This window comes from Haliotis rubra, unplaced genomic scaffold (genome assembly GCF_003918875.1).
Source record: "Haliotis rubra isolate DU_JTF1 unplaced genomic scaffold, ASM391887v1 Scf423, whole genome shotgun sequence".
Lineage (NCBI taxonomy): Eukaryota > Metazoa > Mollusca > Gastropoda > Lepetellida > Haliotidae > Haliotis > Haliotis rubra.
In genome coordinates this window covers 347,402-366,191 of record NW_025767106.1, presented here as the reverse complement: position 1 = coordinate 366,191, position 18,790 = coordinate 347,402, and the positions used below count along the sequence as shown (strand labels likewise).

Below are 18,790 nucleotides of genomic sequence, written 5' to 3'. Positions count from 1 at the left end.
GCACATTTCTAGGCTATATTGGGATTGTATAAATGCATTTGTCAACGTTATATTTTGAACATTTCTTGATTGGCTGGTTTTGGTGTTTAATGCCGCACTCAGCAATAGTCCAGCTATATGGCGGCGGTCTCTAAATAATCAAGTCCAGACCAGACAACACAGTGATCAACATCATAAGCATCAATCTACGCAATTGGGATATATTGACACGTGTCAACCAAGACCACCCGATGCCATTAGTCGCCTCTTACGACAAGCATGGGTTGCTGAAGTCCAATTCTAACCCGGATCTTCACAGTTCGAACATGTCTTGAAAGCCTGTAGGGTCTATGAGCACCACTGAACACTGATTCTACTCAAATTGAAAAAAAACAATGTTTTGTTTGTTGCTGTAAATATACTCTTTAAAAAAAGAAACTTGACATTGGACCCAAACCAATCCATGCTGAATCCCAGCATGTGGGGGAATGGTTGCCGATGACAAAACATTTGAAAAAAGAAACGTAACGTTACACTCACGTCTGTAGTGAATCGCAAAAGCGCATCCAACATGAAACGCACGAGTATCATGAAATTGTGTATGACCCTGAGCTGAAGCCTATGACTGTAGGCTTTAAAAAGCCACATCAATTAATGGTACTCCTCATGCATTGCTGTAAGCCACTATAGACGACAACACGAGAATGAAAAAAACACTGACAGAAGCTCAACGACACAACGCCATCGGCCGTTTGCAAGGATGGACATCGCAGCATGATGTGGCAAGGCACCTCAGCGTGTCCAGACAGACCATCTCAAACCTATGGTCCCGATACCAAAATACTGGGAGTGTTAATGATAGACCAAGGTCAGGTCGACCTGGAGTTACCACCGCTGCCCAGGATCGCTACATCTGGTTGAGACATTTTCGCTCAAACACCAGGGTCGCATCATCCACAACAGTCCAAATCCCTGGACTGCTCCGAATCTCCGACCAGACAGTGCACAATGGGCTATGGAAAGCCTGATTTTGCCAGAAGACCAGTTCAACGGCACGCCGTTCCCTACATCAACGTGATCTTTGGAGCATGACAATGCTCGGCCTCACGTTGCACGTGTTTGACAGGTCTGCCTCCAGCAAAACAGTGTTCAGTTGTTACCTTGGCCTTCTCGATCACCAGATTTGTCCCCCATTGAACATCTATGGGATACTCTTGAACGATGCTTGCGCCAGCGTAATCCGCCACCTCAGACACTACAAGAACTGCACTCAGCAATTCAGCAAGAGTATCAAAACATTCCTCAAGACAGCATTCGGCATCTCCTTTCTTCTATGGGCCGTCGCTACCAAATTGCAAGCTGTTATCGATGCTCATGGTGGTCACACCAGATACTGACATTTTGCTCTGACCAAGTGGCTTTCATAGCCCCGCTGTGGTTTACTCAAACACTTCTGGATAATCGTTTTGAAATTTGTAGAGTGCTGATTTTACTGTAACTGAGCAATGATGTCATGTTTGAATCAGTTATATGCACTCAGTAAGTAACCTCCAAAACAGCATGTCAAGTTTCTTTTTTTGAAGAGTCTAGATCACTATAGAATAAGTCACATGATCACAGTTGTTTTTATGTGTGTTGCTACTTATGATGTTTCTATGCATATTGTTGCTGTTTTTAAGACAACGTGGGTTGCTAGTCTTTTGCTGTGTTGATACACAGTTATCTGTGAACATTGTTCATTTTTACAAGTAGTTTCTCAATTTTATTAGTGAAATTTAACTGAAACCAGGTACTCCTTTGGAATGGAATTGATATTCCTGAAATACAAATTTTTACAAAATATCCAAACATTCCCACTGCAATAATGCATGTTATATCTGATCAATAATTTGGAGATATTTTTATCATTTCTTCTGTGAAGGAAGGAAGTACTTGTACATTCATGATGTTCTGTGTTGTGGTAGTAGGATATGGTTGTGTTCCAGATGAGGTTGTCGACTTCCTGTTCTGTGAAGACCTTGGTGTGATTCTAGAGGTCCTGACAGGGATGAGGAGGAAGTTATTGAATTCTTCTTCATAGAGATCGTCCTTGGGTACATATTATGCATTTTCCAAGCTGAAAATGTCCTGTGACAGTTGTATCAATGTTTTTGAATAAAAAGATTGTACAATAAATAAACTCTTTATTTACTATAATGCCCCCACCTCACGGAGTTACCTCCCGTTGCGCATGCGCACCAACTGGGTAAGCACCTAGGCCCGTATCATCATTCCTTCTGCTGTCACTGCCTCTAACAGACGTATGTGTCGCGCAGAGCTGACCTTTTCCGAAAGAAAAAGAATAATGTCTGGAACACCACCTGTATGTATGGTCTTTATTACCTTTGCAAAGGAACAGTAAAGCTTTGCGGTCGGTTGTTTCATAATTGTGACTTTGTATTAATTATTTTACGCTAACTTTCCCGTGGTTTACGCACATGTTGCTCTGCCATGGCGGGAAGTTTAGCGTGCCACGTGGTTGTAATATTGCGTATTGAACCAACTATTTCTTCCCGTGGTAGCCTTCACGTATTTTTCAATGTTTTCTACGTGTATATATGCTGCTGGTCCGCCGTTAGCTACATGCTTGCGTGTTTGCTTTCAGGCGTTTTCCTCCTGTTCGGTCTGTGGACAAAGTATTCCACGGGCCGACAGGCACGACAAATGTATTGTCTGCCTAGAGAAGACCGGCCATGAGGCCGAAACCTGTGAAATCTGTATGGGGTTTTCCCCCCGGGCTCAGAAGCGGAGGGCTGCCGACACTCTCTTTTATAGAGAGATGCGGGAGGCGGGAGGGGAACTTACCCAGGTCCCCCCGTCTAAGGCTAAAAAGTCTAAAGGGAAAAATCCCGCGAGCCAGTCCCTGCTCCCGCCCCTGGTAGCGTTTTGACATGACTTTAATTACACAGATGTTTCAGCAGCACGCAGACTCGGCGAGGTCCCTCGCTCATGAGTCGGTTGGAGGACTCCGCAGGAGTTCCTCGCCCACTCTGAGCGCATGGGAGAGAGTCTTGGGGATCGCCGAGCCGCTCGATCCCTAGGCCTTGAGGCGCCTGTCGACCCGCTGCCTCTGGCTTCGGGTCCGACGCCGGCTGCTGCCCCGAGAGGGAGGTGCTCCCAGTCCCCCTCTCGGAGTTGGCGCAGGGACCGCTGATGATTCCTGGGGTTCCGATCCCTGCGCCTCCCCGCCCCATGAGAGCCGAGGCACCAGTTCTGCCTGGTATGCCTCCAGCGCCTCGACCGGGTCCGCACGCTTGCAGGCACTGACGCTGGGCACTCTGTCTGCTCCTCCCTCTCTGTTGTTCCTAGTGCTAGGCAGTCCACCGGGTCGGGGTTCGGGTCCTCTTTGCGAGGAGACCCAGCCTCAGACTCGGGCTCGGGCGCCGAGTCGATGGATACTGGGGAGGTAGAGGAGCATGAGGGTGCCTTCCGCTTCTTCGCTCTGCGGGAGGTCCGCAAAGAATTGCCGAAGTACCTACCCCAGGCCGCTGTGCCTGTTAGCAGCTCGACTCGGCTGAGTTCCGCTTTGCCAGGCGAGGCGCTTTGCCCCTAGGGCAGCCTACGCAGACGCAGCTCCGCATTCTGCCCTCGTTAGTACAGGACGTGGTGGATCCCCTCTTGTCTGGTTCTCGCCTCCGATTTGACTTGCCGGAGCTTGTCAGGAGATACCAGCTTGGGGAGGATTCCCTGTTCGTGGTACCTATCGTGGACGAGTGTGTTTTTACTTCAGTCGCCTTGGGGGGAGGCTCGGCTTCCTCCGGAGCAGCTCCGCTGCTCGGCAAGGGCGTGTTACTCCACCGTTTGCCCTCGCGGGCGCCCCCCTGCGGCATGCATACCGTACTACGTACCTACGAGGAGGTTTACAGGAACGCTATGCAGCAGGTCAGGGTGGTGGTCCATGAGGCCTACCTCTCCTCGATACAGAGGTCGGCCCTGGAGGCGGAGGGGCATGCTGGTGACGTTTCGCCGCATGTCGTGCTGCTCCGTCAGCTATCTGAAGTACAGGCCCACCTCGCTACTCTTTTGGCGGTCCGCTGCGCCGACGGTGATGTGCGCAGTCATGGGGATGCGCAAGCTGTGGCTGTCGACGCCTCGCTACTCGGCAGCTTACACAGCAGACCTTGCTGGCCCTCCCTTCCGCCTGGGGAGCCACCTCTTCCAGGGGCACAGCAGGTCATACGGGAGGCTGCCGCTGCAGCTACCTCCTTCAAGGACTCTAAGGCCTTGTTGGAGCACCCGCTGGTGTCTCGCCTCGGCCCCGCTCCACCTTCCTCCGCTGGGGTGCAGCCTACACCCGAAGTCCGCTGGCTGGCTTCGCCGCTTGGCAGGTAAGCGGAGGCACAGGTCCGCCAAGGGTAAGGGCAAGGAGCAGTCCTCGACTAGCTCCCAGCCTTTTTTCGCTGGCGCTGGAGGTCTGCCCCGACCTCCCGCTAACCCATCAGGCTGTCGCTCGCCGCGGTGTCACGCCCAGTCAGCTCCGCTTACTCGACGACGCGACGCTTCTTACCCCATGTCCCAGTGGGAGGTCAGCTTCTCTATTCCTGCCGGAATGGGAGAAGGCTACACAAAACACTTGGGTGCTGTCCACCATCAGTGTAGGCCATTTACCACTGTGGAAGCGGTGGTCCGCCTCGACTTCACCGCATACGCCGCACTCCGTGCCGCCATGTCAGGCAAGGGCGGACATATTGCGCGACGGTTCAGGCTCTGCTGGACAAGTCCGCAATCGAAATGCATTCCACCGGGAGAGGAACAGGCGGATTTTACTCCACGCATTCCTCGCCCCGAAGAAAGACGGCGGGTTCCGCCCCATTCTCAACCTCAAGGGGTTGAACCGCGATGCTAGAAGTACCATCCTTCAAGATGGAGACACTGCGCCGGTGATCTCATCTGTTCAGCCCGGCGATTGGCTCACGCCAATCGACCTAAAGGATGCGTATTCAGATGTGCCCATACATCCATCGCTCAAGCAGTACCTTCGGGTTCTCTTTACGACGGATGTGTTACCAATTCAGGGTGCTCCCTTCGCATATCGACCGCCCCAAGGGTGTTCACCAAGCTCATGTTAGTCCCGCTACCCCTCGCCGCCGCAAGGAAGGCGCTGTTACCCTTTACCTCGACGACTGGTTGCTCGAGCACTAACACAGCCAGCGAAGTCTAGATGCTACTCACACAGTGATAGACATTCTAATTCGACTGGGGTGGATCATCAACCTCAAGAAATCCGACCTGGTACCCACCCAGGACTTGGTTTTTCTTGGGGCGCCGATTCCAAACAAACAAGGATCTCGCTTCCTTTGTCGCCCGACCGATCACCAGAGTTCGAGGTGGTATCTTCGCTCTCTCCCAGCCCCAGGCACCAGCACGGACTTGGCTCCGCCTACTGGGCCATATGGCGGCGACGATCTCTGTAGTGTGGCGGGCGCTGTTGAGGATGCTCTATACAGCAAGCTTTGGCAAGGCTGTGGGCTCACACGGAGGACCTGGAGCGCAGTCTCACAGTCCCCGGTGGTTGACACCTCACCTTCAGTGGTGGACCAATGTCGGAATCTCACCAGGGGATCCCCTTTGAAATCCCGACGCCAGCTCTCACAGTTCAGACCGATGCGCCCCTCACGGGCTGGGGTGTTCTGGGCAGTCTGTCGGTGTCCGACTCTGGTCCGAAGTCGGGCCCACCTTCACATCAACGCGTTGGAACTGAGAGCTGTGCGTTGGTTTTCGAAGCCTTCAGAGAGCATGTCCGTACCAGGTAGTCCGCCTTCAGTTGGACAACCAGACGGCCATGTCGCATACATCCTGAAGCAGGGCGGCACGGTGTCCCCAGCGCCTTCAGGAGGCGGGACTTTCTCCTCTGGTGCTACCAGTGCGCATTGTCAGGTACTCCCTGTTTATCTCCCCGGGCTGGAGAACGGCGAGCAGACGCGCCTTCGCCGATCCTGGCCCCGCACGAGTGGATGCTCGACAGGCAGATTTTCAGAGTAATCTCCCAGTTGTACGGGTCGCTCCAGGTGGATCTGTTTGCGCCCGGGCGGGACGAATCAGACACCCGTGTTCTGCTCTCGAATACCGACCCAGGGCGCTTGGCTGCCGACGCCTTCCTGCTGGATTGACGGGCAAAGTGCTCTGGCGCTCCCGCCGCTACCACTCATTCCCCGCGTGTCCTTTCACAGCTGTCCACCCAGCCAGCTCGGCTGCTTGTGCTACTGGCACCGCTTTGCCGCCACAGAGCTGGTTTCCGTAATTTCAGGTTTCTGGCTCAGCCTCCTGTTCTATTACCTTTACGACCGACATTCTCACTCAGAACGGAGCTTCCACCCAAATCCACGGATTCAGTGGGTGGCTTGGCCTCTGTCAGGTCTAGCCTCGAGGCACGCTGGAATTCCTGCAGCAGTTGCAGACACAATTCTGGCTTCGGTAGGCGGATTCGACAAACGCTCAGTATGAGGATAGGTGGTCCCGCTTATGCGCGCTGGTGTTCAGATAGGGGATTGCAGATCCCTTTTCTGGCGGATTTAGTCCGAGTATTGGAGTTTTTGCAAGCTCGCTTGGAAGAAGGCCTGGCGGCTTCACCATTCGCGGGCTACTCCACCGCTATTTCCACTTTTCACACCCCTGTCGATGGTGCTCTTCTGGGGCAGCACCCTCTCGCATAGCGCCAGCTGGCTGAACGGGTTCGACCTGCTCTCAGGCTTAACCAGTCCACCTTTGGGATTTGTCAATTGTGCTAGATTGGCTGTCCGGTCCAACTTTCTCACACCTATCGGCTATTTCCATTCAGTTGTTAACTTGGAAGGCTGTTTTTCTGGTGGCGGTAACATCTGGACGTAGGGTCGGCGATTTACATGCTATGTCGTCCGACCCGCTGACTGTGTTTCACACTGATCGTGGTCAGTATTCGCCTCCCGGATACTTATCACCCGGAAGGTCGATCACGCTTCCATGTGACAGCTCCTATCGAACTTCCCACTCTTACCCAGCCTTCCACATCGGGACCTCTCCTACGAAAGCACTCACCCGCTGGATGTCCGTGAAGACACTCAAAGTCTATATCAAACTTAACGCAGGGAACTGCACGGGTACCCAGCTGTTCTGTTGTTACGGTGGCGGAAGGCTGGTGTGCCAGCGCAGCAAGCAGACTTTGTCTCGCTGGCTTGTTTCGTATTTGTGCCGCTTATCAGGCTAAGGGCAAGCCTCCCCCTGAGGGGTTGAAGGCTCACTCGGTCAGGGCAGTAGCCGCGATCAAAAGCTTTTGCATCGCACTCCCCATTGAAGAGATCTGCTCTGCCGCTATTTGGAGCCGCCAAGCACGCTTATACGGCACTATCAGCTCGATACACATTCCCGTAATCGCGGCGAAGCTTTGGCCGCTCTGTTCTCTCCAGTGGACAGTGTCCTGCCACCCTGACCGAAAGTGAGTCTTGGTTCATTGGTTTGTTTATTGACGCTACTGTACAATACTGTGTGTTATTGACATGTCTGCTACTGGGAGCTAACTACCCACATTTCGATCTCTCAGGAGAATTAGTCGACAGAGAGCGTTTTTGACATTCCCCTCACGGTGCTCACTAATCGACACGCAGTGGGTGGGGCTTTGTTGACATTCGTATTCATGTGCATTGCCTATGCTAAATATGGAGGTCGCCTTTGAGCACAAATCCTCCCTGTCAGTTCCTCCCATAATGCCTCTCAAGAAGCTTAACTGGGACATGTGACAGGTGAGTGTTATGGCGCCTGTTAATTTTTTCCCCATAACGATAGCTATTTGTGTGTGCTTGGACAGAATTCCTCCTCCCTGGCCTCCGGGTCTTTGGGAGTCTGTGTTTATGCATAATATGTACCCCAAGGACGATCTCTATGAAGAAGAATTAACCAAACCTGAAGAGGTTTTAAATTCTTCAAGAGAGTCGCCCTTGGGTAGGGCCTCCCGCCTCCCCCCGCAATTCTGTTCACTGATGTATTCAGCAGAAGGAATGATGATACGGGCCTAGGTGCTTACCCAGTTGGTGCGCATGCTCAACGGGAGGTAACTCCGTGAGGTGGGGGCCGTATAGTAAATAAAAGAGTTTATTTATTGTACAATCTTTTTATTCAAAAAACATTGATACAACTGTCACAGGACATTTTCAGCTTGGAAAATGCATAATATGTACCCCAAGGACGACTCTCTTCGAAGAATTTAAAACCTCTTCAGGTTTGGTTAAATTTATACAATGTAAATTCCACAAGCCGCGGTGGCCGAGCGGTCTAGGTCTTCTGACTTTGTGTGCTGGTGATTTGGTGCATGACTCGGAGGGTGTGGGTTCAAATCCCAGATGGGACTCAATCCAACAATAGTACTAGAATCTGTTCTTTACAAAGAAAGTGTAATCTCAAATATAACATATGTTACATTTGACCACTTTCTAAATGGCATTGTGTATTTCATAATTTATGCAATGTAATTGTTAAAGTAATGAGTGCCTCATTAGAAACCAACCGACAAAACCAATGGATGTCCTACTTGTTATTCTTCAACAGATTGTGATCAGCGTCAATGATGAGGAGGTCTTGACTGAGTCGATGATGGTGCTGCGAGACGTCTGGGAGGAGACAAGTTTCCAGTTGGAGCGTCTCCAGGCCAACCCCCACACTGTGCAGCAGGAGCAGGAGGGTCTCAAGTCTCGCAGGTTCCCGCCCTACCAACTCCCCTTCTGCCCAGACGATGACATCAAGATCAACAAGGAACTGGGTAGGTCACACAGAATGATGACATAGAGTGTTTCTGTTATCCGGTATTTACCAGACTTTGACCAGTACAAAGTTAGAATGTCCGGTAATTTCAAAGGCTGTCGGCCATCGTGTCCGGCAAATTTTAAATCATTTTCTTATTACCCCAGTCAATTGTATTTCTCCTCGAGAAAGATTAAGTTTTCACAATGACATCGAGGTGTTGTCAAGTAAAAAATAGCAGTTTTGGAAAACCCCAGGCTTAAAATAGTGGCATTGACGCATTGCGATATCCTCTACATTTCTGATTGGTTGTTAGGGTGCAAGGTCTCATGCACAAGGAAAAGCGCTAACACTTCACTGGTAAAATTTAAAAATGACTAGTATTTCAAATGTTAGCCAGTCACAATGTCCAGCTGTAAAAAATGCCAGCGGAAACACAGGACGCACACATAGAATGACAAATGGATAATAACACTGTGGGCATTTCTGGGTTGGAAGTATTTCACCAGAAGTATATGCCAATCGTAATGGACCAGGGTTTCAGACGCCATGTTTTGGATGAATGCATGTCATTGACAGTTTGAATCAGTAATCACTGGATTGCCTGGTCCTGTCTGGTCTCAATCTGGACTTGATCTGGATTTGAAATTACAAGAAGTGTGTTTTGATGTTTAGGCTTGTGAAAATGTTGCCCTTATTGTCACAATGTTTCTGCCATGCTCAGGTCATCTGCCAATGGTGGCTGTGTTGAGGGAGGAAGGCAGCAATGGTGACCGCGAGATGTGTGCAGCGCTCATGTCAGCGGGTTCGAGGTGTGGGACGCCAACATGCAGGACCTGCAGGATGGCAAGATCAACCTGGACACATTCCGTGGGCTGGTGTTTTGTAGGGGCTTCAGCTATGCAGATGTATTGGGTTCAGCTAAAGGTATCATTGTTGTTGATGAAGGTTATAATTCCAAGTCTGAGCTGTTTTATGTTATTTGCTCACTTAACAACAGAGTCCCTTTAAAAGTTCAAATTTTAACATAATACGTTATTATGAAGTTTGTTTTTTCTGTTAATTTGATTTAGTAGTTATACTCATGATACTGGCCTAGCATTTCTGAGATATAGACTTCCAGTCCCTGAGCGAGGTAGGATATAGACTACCGGTATACATATATAATAAATAATAATAATAGTCCATTTATCATGTGCATTGCTCCACACACATGCATGTTTGAACCGCCCATACAATCTGATTATCATTACCCAGGATAACCCAAACTGCCTGTATGGCGCTAGTTAAAGTCACATCACTTTATCCCACTGGGTACCCCTTTTCTGCTGAGTGAACAGAAGCAATTAGTACATGTATATGAATATTTTTGTTCTTTCAAGAATAACTAAATTGATAATGAATTCATAACACTGTGTTGATCTCACAAGGACAAAATCTGTGCACTTTATGTCACCACACAAGTTCCTTTACAGAGTATGTATACATTGAAGGTTAGAGTGATTTCAGGTTTTGGATTAGGTGTCTAAGGTGATTTCTCAGCCTTTACAGTTACTTTCAAAGAGTCGCTTACCTGATGCATGAGAAAGAATATACAGTCTTTAAATGGCATTTAGTTGACAGAGTAAGAATATACTGTGAAATGTCTACATCTATTGCGTGTATGTTGAAACATGTGAACTCTATGTGCCAGGCTGGGCTGCAGCTGCTCTCTTCAATCCGACAATCAAGGAGCAGTTCGAGCGATTCCGCCAGCGTCCCGATACCTTCAGTCTGGGTGTGTGTAATGGCTGCCAGCTGATGGCGCTCCTGGGATGGGTGGCACCAGATCAGTCAGGTGAGTCACTCTGGCCCAAATACTGGGCCCGCATCTGTTGAAAGATTAAACTGATGAAAAGATTTACCTCCATTGTCATCAGTATCTTTGTGGGTTCGTCTGTTTAATCATTTCTTTTTTTGTCATGCTTTCAGAAAAATGTTTCGGCATAAAAATTTAGACAATTTTGTTGTCATTAAACTTAGATCAGCTTAGAAGAAATACCCACAAAGTTCTAAAGATTTCTGCAGAAACATTTTTAAGATTTTCCATGAAAAATACATACTTATTCTGCATATTTTCTGTGATAAAAAATAAATCATGGATATGAAGAATGTTTGGCAACCTGGAAATCACCGATTCTTCACACGCGTTTCAGATCTAATAAAACACATGTTCTATTGCATTGCCTCCTTTTATTATTTCCTCTGTGCGTTTTCTTGTTTCTTACACTGTTTATTTATACTGCAAATATATCCAGGTCACTGCAGGGAAATGGCTTTTCTCAGATAGATAACTTATGCCCAATCCTTTCCTTTCATGAATAAAGTTCCCCGACCGCGTCATACCAAAAGACGCTAAAATATGGTACTTGTTGGTCCCTGCCTGGCGCTCGGCATTAATGGGTACAACAAGGACTGGTCGACTCTGAGTCAGTATAATGTGTCTGAGTGGGGTATTCATGCTTCACTGCGGCATGGTATCGGAGTGGGCTAGCACTATAAAACCAGCTTAAGTCTGGGCTAGTACAAGCAGCGGCACATACACATACACAGGCATGCACGTCGTCATATGAGCGAAATATTCTCAAGCACGACGTTAAACCCAATTTCACCTCACCTCACCTCATGAATAAAATATGTTTAAATCAGTCATAAATCAGCTGTTTTACATTTACCCATCTGAGTGTAGTCCTGATCGTGTTGCAGAAGAGGGTACGAGTGAGCAGGGTCTGCTGCTGGACCACAACGCCTCCGAGCGCTACGAGTCCCGCTTCGTGACAGTGCAGGTACAGGAGAGCCCGGCAGTCATGCTTACTGGGATGGAGGGGACCACATTCGGCATGTGGGTGTCTCATGGTGAAGGTGAGAAACGTACAAATAGGGGATTCAGATGAGAAGGTCCCCAATATCTGATGCTAGTGTCCAAGTAGGTTCATATGTTTGTGTGTGTGTAATTGATGCTTGTCATGGGTATGTGAGTATTTCATGCTTGTCTGTCTGGGGGGTTTCCATGCCAGTAGATCCTCAGTAATTCATCCTCCTTGTAGACGGCAACTTAGATAGGGATCAGGCTAGCAATTCTCGAAACATTCGTAGTCCTACGAACTTCTTAAGCCCATTCTTATCACAGTTGCTACAATCAAAGTTAAGAATGTTTAGGGCTACGAACGTTTCGCGAATAAGGGCCGTGGTCATCAGAATCATTCTTGCATGGTTTGTTCTTTACCTGTTTATCGATTAAATGAATCTCATGTCAACGTAACATAGGATCTTTACCCAAAGTGATGAAGGCCTTACATTTTTACCATTTTGGTGAAATCCAGGACCATATGTTTGGCACTGGAAAAAACCAAATACCATAATCAGGACAAACCTAATATAATCAAGATAAAACCAATGATCACTTGTCAACTGGACCATCTTGTCTCTAGATGTTTTGGTGGGAAACAATAAGACAAACTCGGTCTTACATTCTAAAGAATTGATAATTTTTGTAACATTTATCATTCTAGGCAAAATGGTATTCAAGACAGATGGCTTACATCATGACATCCTCTCCAACAACCTTGCGCCGGTCCGTTACGTCAATGATGATGGTGAAGCGACAACCAGCTACCCTCTCAACCCCAATGGCTCTCCAGATGGGATCGCAGCCGTGTGTTCTCAAGATGGCCGCCATCTGGCAATAATGCCCCACCCAGAGAGATGCTTCCTCACGTGGCAGTGTCCGTGGATGCCATATGAATGGCGGGAGGACAACACATATTCACCATGGATTCGGATGTTCCTCAATGCCTACAATTGGTGTGTGCAATAGACTGTAAGAGTATTATATTACCAAGTATTGGCCAGACACAGATTTCAGCAGTAGTAAATGGATATCAGCCAGCTCCATATACGTAGCAAGACACTGTATTTGTCAACCAGCTGCATGTTGATGTCGACATATTGAATATTGTTGTCAGAAAGCTCAACATCATCTCTATTTGGATATCAATACTACATGGATATCAACCTACTCAACATGGATATCAAGAGCTCAAAGGTGATATCAAGGAAATCTTGTATCAAGCAACAATGTATGTGTTATCATGCACCTCTGTGTGAATATTGAGAATCTCTGCATGGATATCAGCTTAATCAATATGGATATCATGAACTCAGTGCTGATATCAAGCAACTCTGTTGATATCAACATGTATATGTCACACACCTTCGATGAATATCAAGCACCTCAATGTGGATATCAAGAAATGGCATCAACCTTTTGTATGTTGATATCAACACCTTGATATCAGTTTCCTAAGGATAGTCAGTGACAGGATATGCATTACAACTGACTGATATCACCATAGCACCAGATATATTACATGAGATTGCAGAAACAGACATTTATCTTAACAGATGAAGTGACCATGAGCACCAAGTGCTCAAGATGCTACACAGTGGTTCGAGATGGGCTACTATGATATACATATCGACCTTGGTGTGATTCTGTGCACCTCACTTGTTCAAGAGATAGGTTTGTTGTTAGTTATTTCTGAATTGTAATTCATGAGACTGTACATGATTACTGAGTACTTACTAGTGGTGGTCCGATTAATTGAAATAATCGAAGATTGGTCGCAGTGACTAAATGACCAAGCAGTCAATTGCATTTTATCATAATGTAACGCTAACAGTTTTGAATAACTTGTTTGCATTAACAATATTTTTCACAAGCACTAAAGGCTCCTTCCAAGTCATGATTGAATTTATCTTATAGACTCCTGGAAATTTATGTTCCTAACATACTAGTAATCCTTTAAAGATGTGAAATTTGCATTTGGATTTTCTGCAATTTGAAAAAAAACAACCAAACCTTTGTGTATTAACAAACATAACAGGAAGATCTGATAAATGACGCTAACCAATTATTTTCAATGATTGATCGTTTGTGATGAACCAATCATCAATTATAAGATTTTAACCAAATCCCAACACTAGTACTTACCTGAGTATTTACAGTTAGTCACTTACCAGGGCTTGATGAAGGATTGTTCACATGTAGCATGAAGTATCTGCCCAGCGTTTGGGGATATTTACTTGTTACTTGTTACTTGTATCTCTTCCAGTATATATCTCTAAACCTCCACCGGAGCGGTGGGGTAGCCTAGTGGTTAAAGCTTTTGCTCGTCACGCCGAAGGCCCGGGTTCGATTCCCGACATGGGTATATTGTGTGAAGCCCATTTCTGGTGTCCCCAGGCCTTGATATTGCTGGAATATTGCTAAAAGCGGCATAAAACCCAACTCACTCATTCACTCACTGATTCACTCACTCATTCACTCACTCACTAAACCTCCACCAACCCCTGGATTCATTTCATTAGCTCTTGCAATCTTATCTACCCTTGACTTCCTTTGTTTCATTTAAATTTGCTATGCATGTCAATCTAACAGACAGACCACAATGCATTACAAACCAGACTCGGTGTTGGGGTGGTAATACCAACAACATTGACAGTGATGAAGCTTGGGACAAATTCAACACTGAAAGACTCGCACTAACAAGAAGAAACTGTTTAGATGGAAAGGTATCTCCATGTTTATAATTAATGGCGGTTGCAAGTACACCCTTACCTCTGTCCCTATTCCTTATCTGCACCCAAGATTCGTGGGTAATTTGACAGTGCAGGAACCACAGGAATGAATCAATGGGTTGCTGTAGGTCGACTGAAATGTCAGGAGATATAAATTTATATGTGACATAAAACAATTGAAATGAGATGTTGAAATGATTAACGACCTACTTACTGTTTTCTTTTCGATACCTACACACATGTATGGAGCTGACTTGTACAATAAGTTACTAATGAGTGGTGATTGTGGCACATTTGCTGTAATAGTTATGTTCAACATTCACTTTGCAATGTGTCACAAACATGTTGACAGTGTCCTACTGATACTTACATGAAACATACAATGATAAAAACATGTTATTTGAAAAGAAATATCCAACTTTATTATGTATGTTCTTCGATCTTACTTTGAAAACCAAAGTGTTACCGTGACTATAGTTCAAACTTAAAGTGTGACTTTGTTTGATTATATATTGATTATATACTGCTGTAGTTCATCTCTAAATACATAATAAGGCTTGTAACAAAAGATGTGAATTGCTGACATCTTGACTTCAAAATTGACATGTGAGTTGATGAAATCAACAATGCCTGTCACGGGGGTTGTATACTGACATGACAGACTCACTCACTTTTTGATGATTGGTATATGCCTTGACATAATATCAGGGGAGGAACTTAATCCTAGGATAACTTTCAAGGTAAAATCAGACCATTTATTATTATTCACAAAGTTGACAGTTGTATGCATTTGCTAGGCAGGGGTGGAAATAACTTTAAAATTGCCAGTGTACTCCGTAAATGTAAAATCACTTGCCCTGATAATTTTCCCACTATACCGTCCGTTTTCTTGTTGATTTTTTAAAATAAACAACATAATTAACATTGGAAAGTCAACTGGACACGGGTACAGTGTGATATACAAATTTGCTTGCCTAACAGAAAAAAACACTGGACTCGGACGTCAGGCAATGGGTTATTTCCACCCCTGCAGTAACAATGCAGAAATCAACCAGTGTTGATGTAATTGTCACAAACATTACAAGCCCAACCCACCCACAGCTTTTATTATCAAGCATACAGGGACATATGTGGGTGTTGTCATAGGCTGATATTTGGCCCCAAATCAGAAGCTAATATCAAAAAAATTGGAATCTACATTTTCACTTTTAACATCAGTATAGACAAAACTAACAGTAGGGCTTTGTAGAAGTGGCTTGTATTTCACTGAGAACAGGTAGAATGAAAGAGGATGTATAATTACTTTGATGTAATACCTCTGAAGTTTAGAAAATTCCCAATTTTGCACAATTGTGATTTATTTCCAAGTTTGTTTGCAAAGGCACTTAGTTTAGAATCCTCTATGAATCTGCAAAGCACATGTTTAGAAGATAATTTTCTTGTTGCTATATTGAAATCCATTTTTGCATAAATATGATATATTTGGACATAAGTTGTTGGATGTAGGCCTCTGTACATTACATTGTCTATTGATAATGATATGACATGGCACGTTTTGTTGTCTTTCTTCCTCCTTTCTCATTGTTCATTATCATGTTGGGTAAATGGATCCAGTGTTTCCAGCAAGCAGAGTTATGTCCCTTGACTATGGGTTGTCAGATCCACCCTCGGTGTCTCGACACTAGTATTGACCTATAGAGACTGTTGCCATGTGTTTGCTGCTTAAAATATACCCCAACAATACTGACCTAGCCATATATTTTCAATTATGTCAAATTCTAAGTTGTCAGCCTGTGCCAAAACCTAATCCACTTGCATGAAATTGTATTACTAGTATGTAGGGATGTCATGATACATAAGTTTTGCGAATCGATATGTATCACGATACCCATGTCACGATTCGGTACGTAAATTTAGTTACATTTTGAACATTAATGTTTCATATTATATAATTGTCAATGAAAAGATAAACATTTTTGATTCTCAGAGATTAAGAAGTTCTAATTTCCCATCTTTGTGCATGGAAAATAATCATTTATAACTCTCAAAACATCAAAAAACATGATACAATTGCAAAATGTAAACGATACATAAACATATTTAAACCAATACTTTCAAAACTAAATATCGATACAGTTTTGATTGTATAGATAATTGTATCGTCTTAGAAAAAGTATCGATGCATTGATGTATCAATGTACATCCCTATTAGTATGTCATGTTCTTTAGTTTATAGACAATTATTGAGCTGATCTTAGTATACAAGTAGACATCAGCTTGAAGTTGGACATACAACTTGGGTATGGTCACATTGACCTGAAGTGGTGTGTCAGTCTACTGTGTTCGTTTACTATGATTGAACTGACAGAAACATCTTTGCTGTAAATGTTTTTAATGTTAAAGATCTTAAGCCAATGTTCTGGGAGACAAGTTCTTTCCTTCAGCATGCATGTTACTTACAGTAATATATTTTATAATAGCCTGTATTGCATTCAGCATATGAATGCCATGACAAGCACGTGGGGGCAGGTCCAGTCATCAAAGCTTAGGGTTCTACTACATTAAATCAGAATCACTTGCTCACTGAGCCAGTGTTGTGTGCAAACATCAGGTCAGATAGAGATATGTGACAGCTGTGATTAGATGAAATAGTGTAAGATGTTTATGTTTTCTAAAAGCACATCCATCCAGTAATTAAATCTTACCACAATTTTAAGTATTTAGTACTGTCATTTTTATCACCATGACTTATGCTTATTGTGTGTACAGATATTTTCAAGTAGGTGACATTGGTGTGGAACTGGGGTTGATGTGTTCAGCTTCCTGAGATCGGATAATTGGCAGGTTAAGTTAAATGGAATCTGTGTTTTTGTTTAAAGGCCAGACTGTACCCATGTGTACATGGAATGGCTGTTAATAGCCTGGGCCCCGTTTCACAAGTCTCTCGTAGCGATACAACTATCGTAAGTCAATGTTACAGTATAGAAGGTAGGAATGCTACGAGGAAAGTTACGAGATCTTGGGCTTACGAGAGCTTTGTAAAAACGGGGCCCTGGATAATTTTAAGAAAAAATATAACGTAACTATGAAAGTCTATGGGAAAACATTTGGTGTTGTGTAACCTTAGCAAACAATACACAGAGTTGCCTCCCTTGTACATGTCATGCAAACAATGCACAGAGTTGCCTCCCTTGTACGTGCCAGGTACCTATGATCTCAGTTTGAATCCCAGATTCACCCTTAGGTTTTATGTCTTTACCACCTCTTTACCCATGCTTGTGGAGTAAAGACCTGCAACACGTGATCTTTCCTCTTTCATCAAAATGACCTGCAGTATTTTAGTGAAACACATTTGCAAGCAGTGTTAAACCAAACCCTCCTACTCACTTAAAAAGTGAAGAGCAGAATATTTGGGTTGTTTACGGTTTGTTTCCTTGATGGAGGCCTGACTTACTGAAAGTTATTTCAGGTCAAGATGGTCATTGCATATGCAGAGGAGTCAATGCTTGAATCGTAGACCTGACATTGACCCATATGCAAATACAAATGCTTGTAGCAGTTTGTGTAAATGTTGTAAATAGATCTTTGCTTAGTATTGTAGGATGTAGAATTGTTCTGGATGAAATGAGGACTGTAGTCCTTGACCTTGTAGCTTCAGGGTCAAACCATTATCGTGATGTTTTGGCACATATGCTGTTACCTTCATAACAAGTAGCTTTATGTCATAACAAACGAGAAAAACATGATTATATTGCTTAGGATTATGGGTTACAAGATATACATATTTATCACAGTGGGGATAGTCATCACCTTGTTGTTTTATATTGAAAAATTAAGGAAATAGAAATCCAATTTTTAAGGATGTCCACCTTAAAGGAATTTGTCATCAGTGTTGAAAAGGAAAATATACTATGTGAGTATCCATACTATTCTTCAATTTGTTTTCAAGTGGTTCGTGTCTGCAAATGAATTTTTAAAAGAAAGAACTAATTCTTTATGACCTTTGCTGGTTGCAGAAGTGTGGTTGTGTCTGTTACTGTTAAGGGGAGATAATTCTGTTTCTCTTGGAAGGTCTAAACATTTTATGTGACAAATATTTTTAAAAAAATAGGATTTTTGAGATTTGTAACTACAGTTTTGAAGAGTTGGCAGAGAAATTAGAAAATGAATTCCATGTGACAAGTTCATTTGAGGACACAGAATAACCAAAGTACATCTTGTGTATCCTGGTACTCCCCAGATTGAATCTGTAACATCACTTTCTAGTTACTTTGTTATTCGTCTGATGTTGTTTTACATGTTGTAACTTCAATGTTGTAATGGTTAAAGTTAGACTATTTACTGAGTGGGGTTTCTCTTATGTCAGATCACTGTGGAGCTCTTGTCTACAGGGTCTGCCTAGAGGTTCAACCCATGAGTTCACCTACAGGTTCAACCCATGAGT

At 44.7% G+C, this 18,790-nt stretch overlaps 1 protein-coding gene across 1 annotated transcript in view; it reads left to right on the top strand.

The window, feature by feature from the left end:
* LOC124288742 (phosphoribosylformylglycinamidine synthase-like) overlaps nucleotides 1-13,522 on the top strand; it is a 198,754-nt gene extending 185,232 nt beyond the window's left edge. The window contains 9 exon segments of the mRNA XM_046725271.1: nucleotides 1,965-2,045; nucleotides 2,700-2,896; nucleotides 3,523-3,714; nucleotides 8,536-8,746; nucleotides 9,452-9,523; nucleotides 9,526-9,654; nucleotides 10,421-10,564; nucleotides 11,473-11,628; nucleotides 12,279-13,522. Of these exon segments, the coding sequence (XP_046581227.1) occupies nucleotides 1,965-2,045; nucleotides 2,700-2,896; nucleotides 3,523-3,714; nucleotides 8,536-8,746; nucleotides 9,452-9,523; nucleotides 9,526-9,654; nucleotides 10,421-10,564; nucleotides 11,473-11,628; nucleotides 12,279-12,583 (1,487 nt within the window). The 3' untranslated portion in view covers nucleotides 12,584-13,522.
* The last annotated feature ends 5,268 nt before the right edge of the window (nucleotides 13,523-18,790 follow it).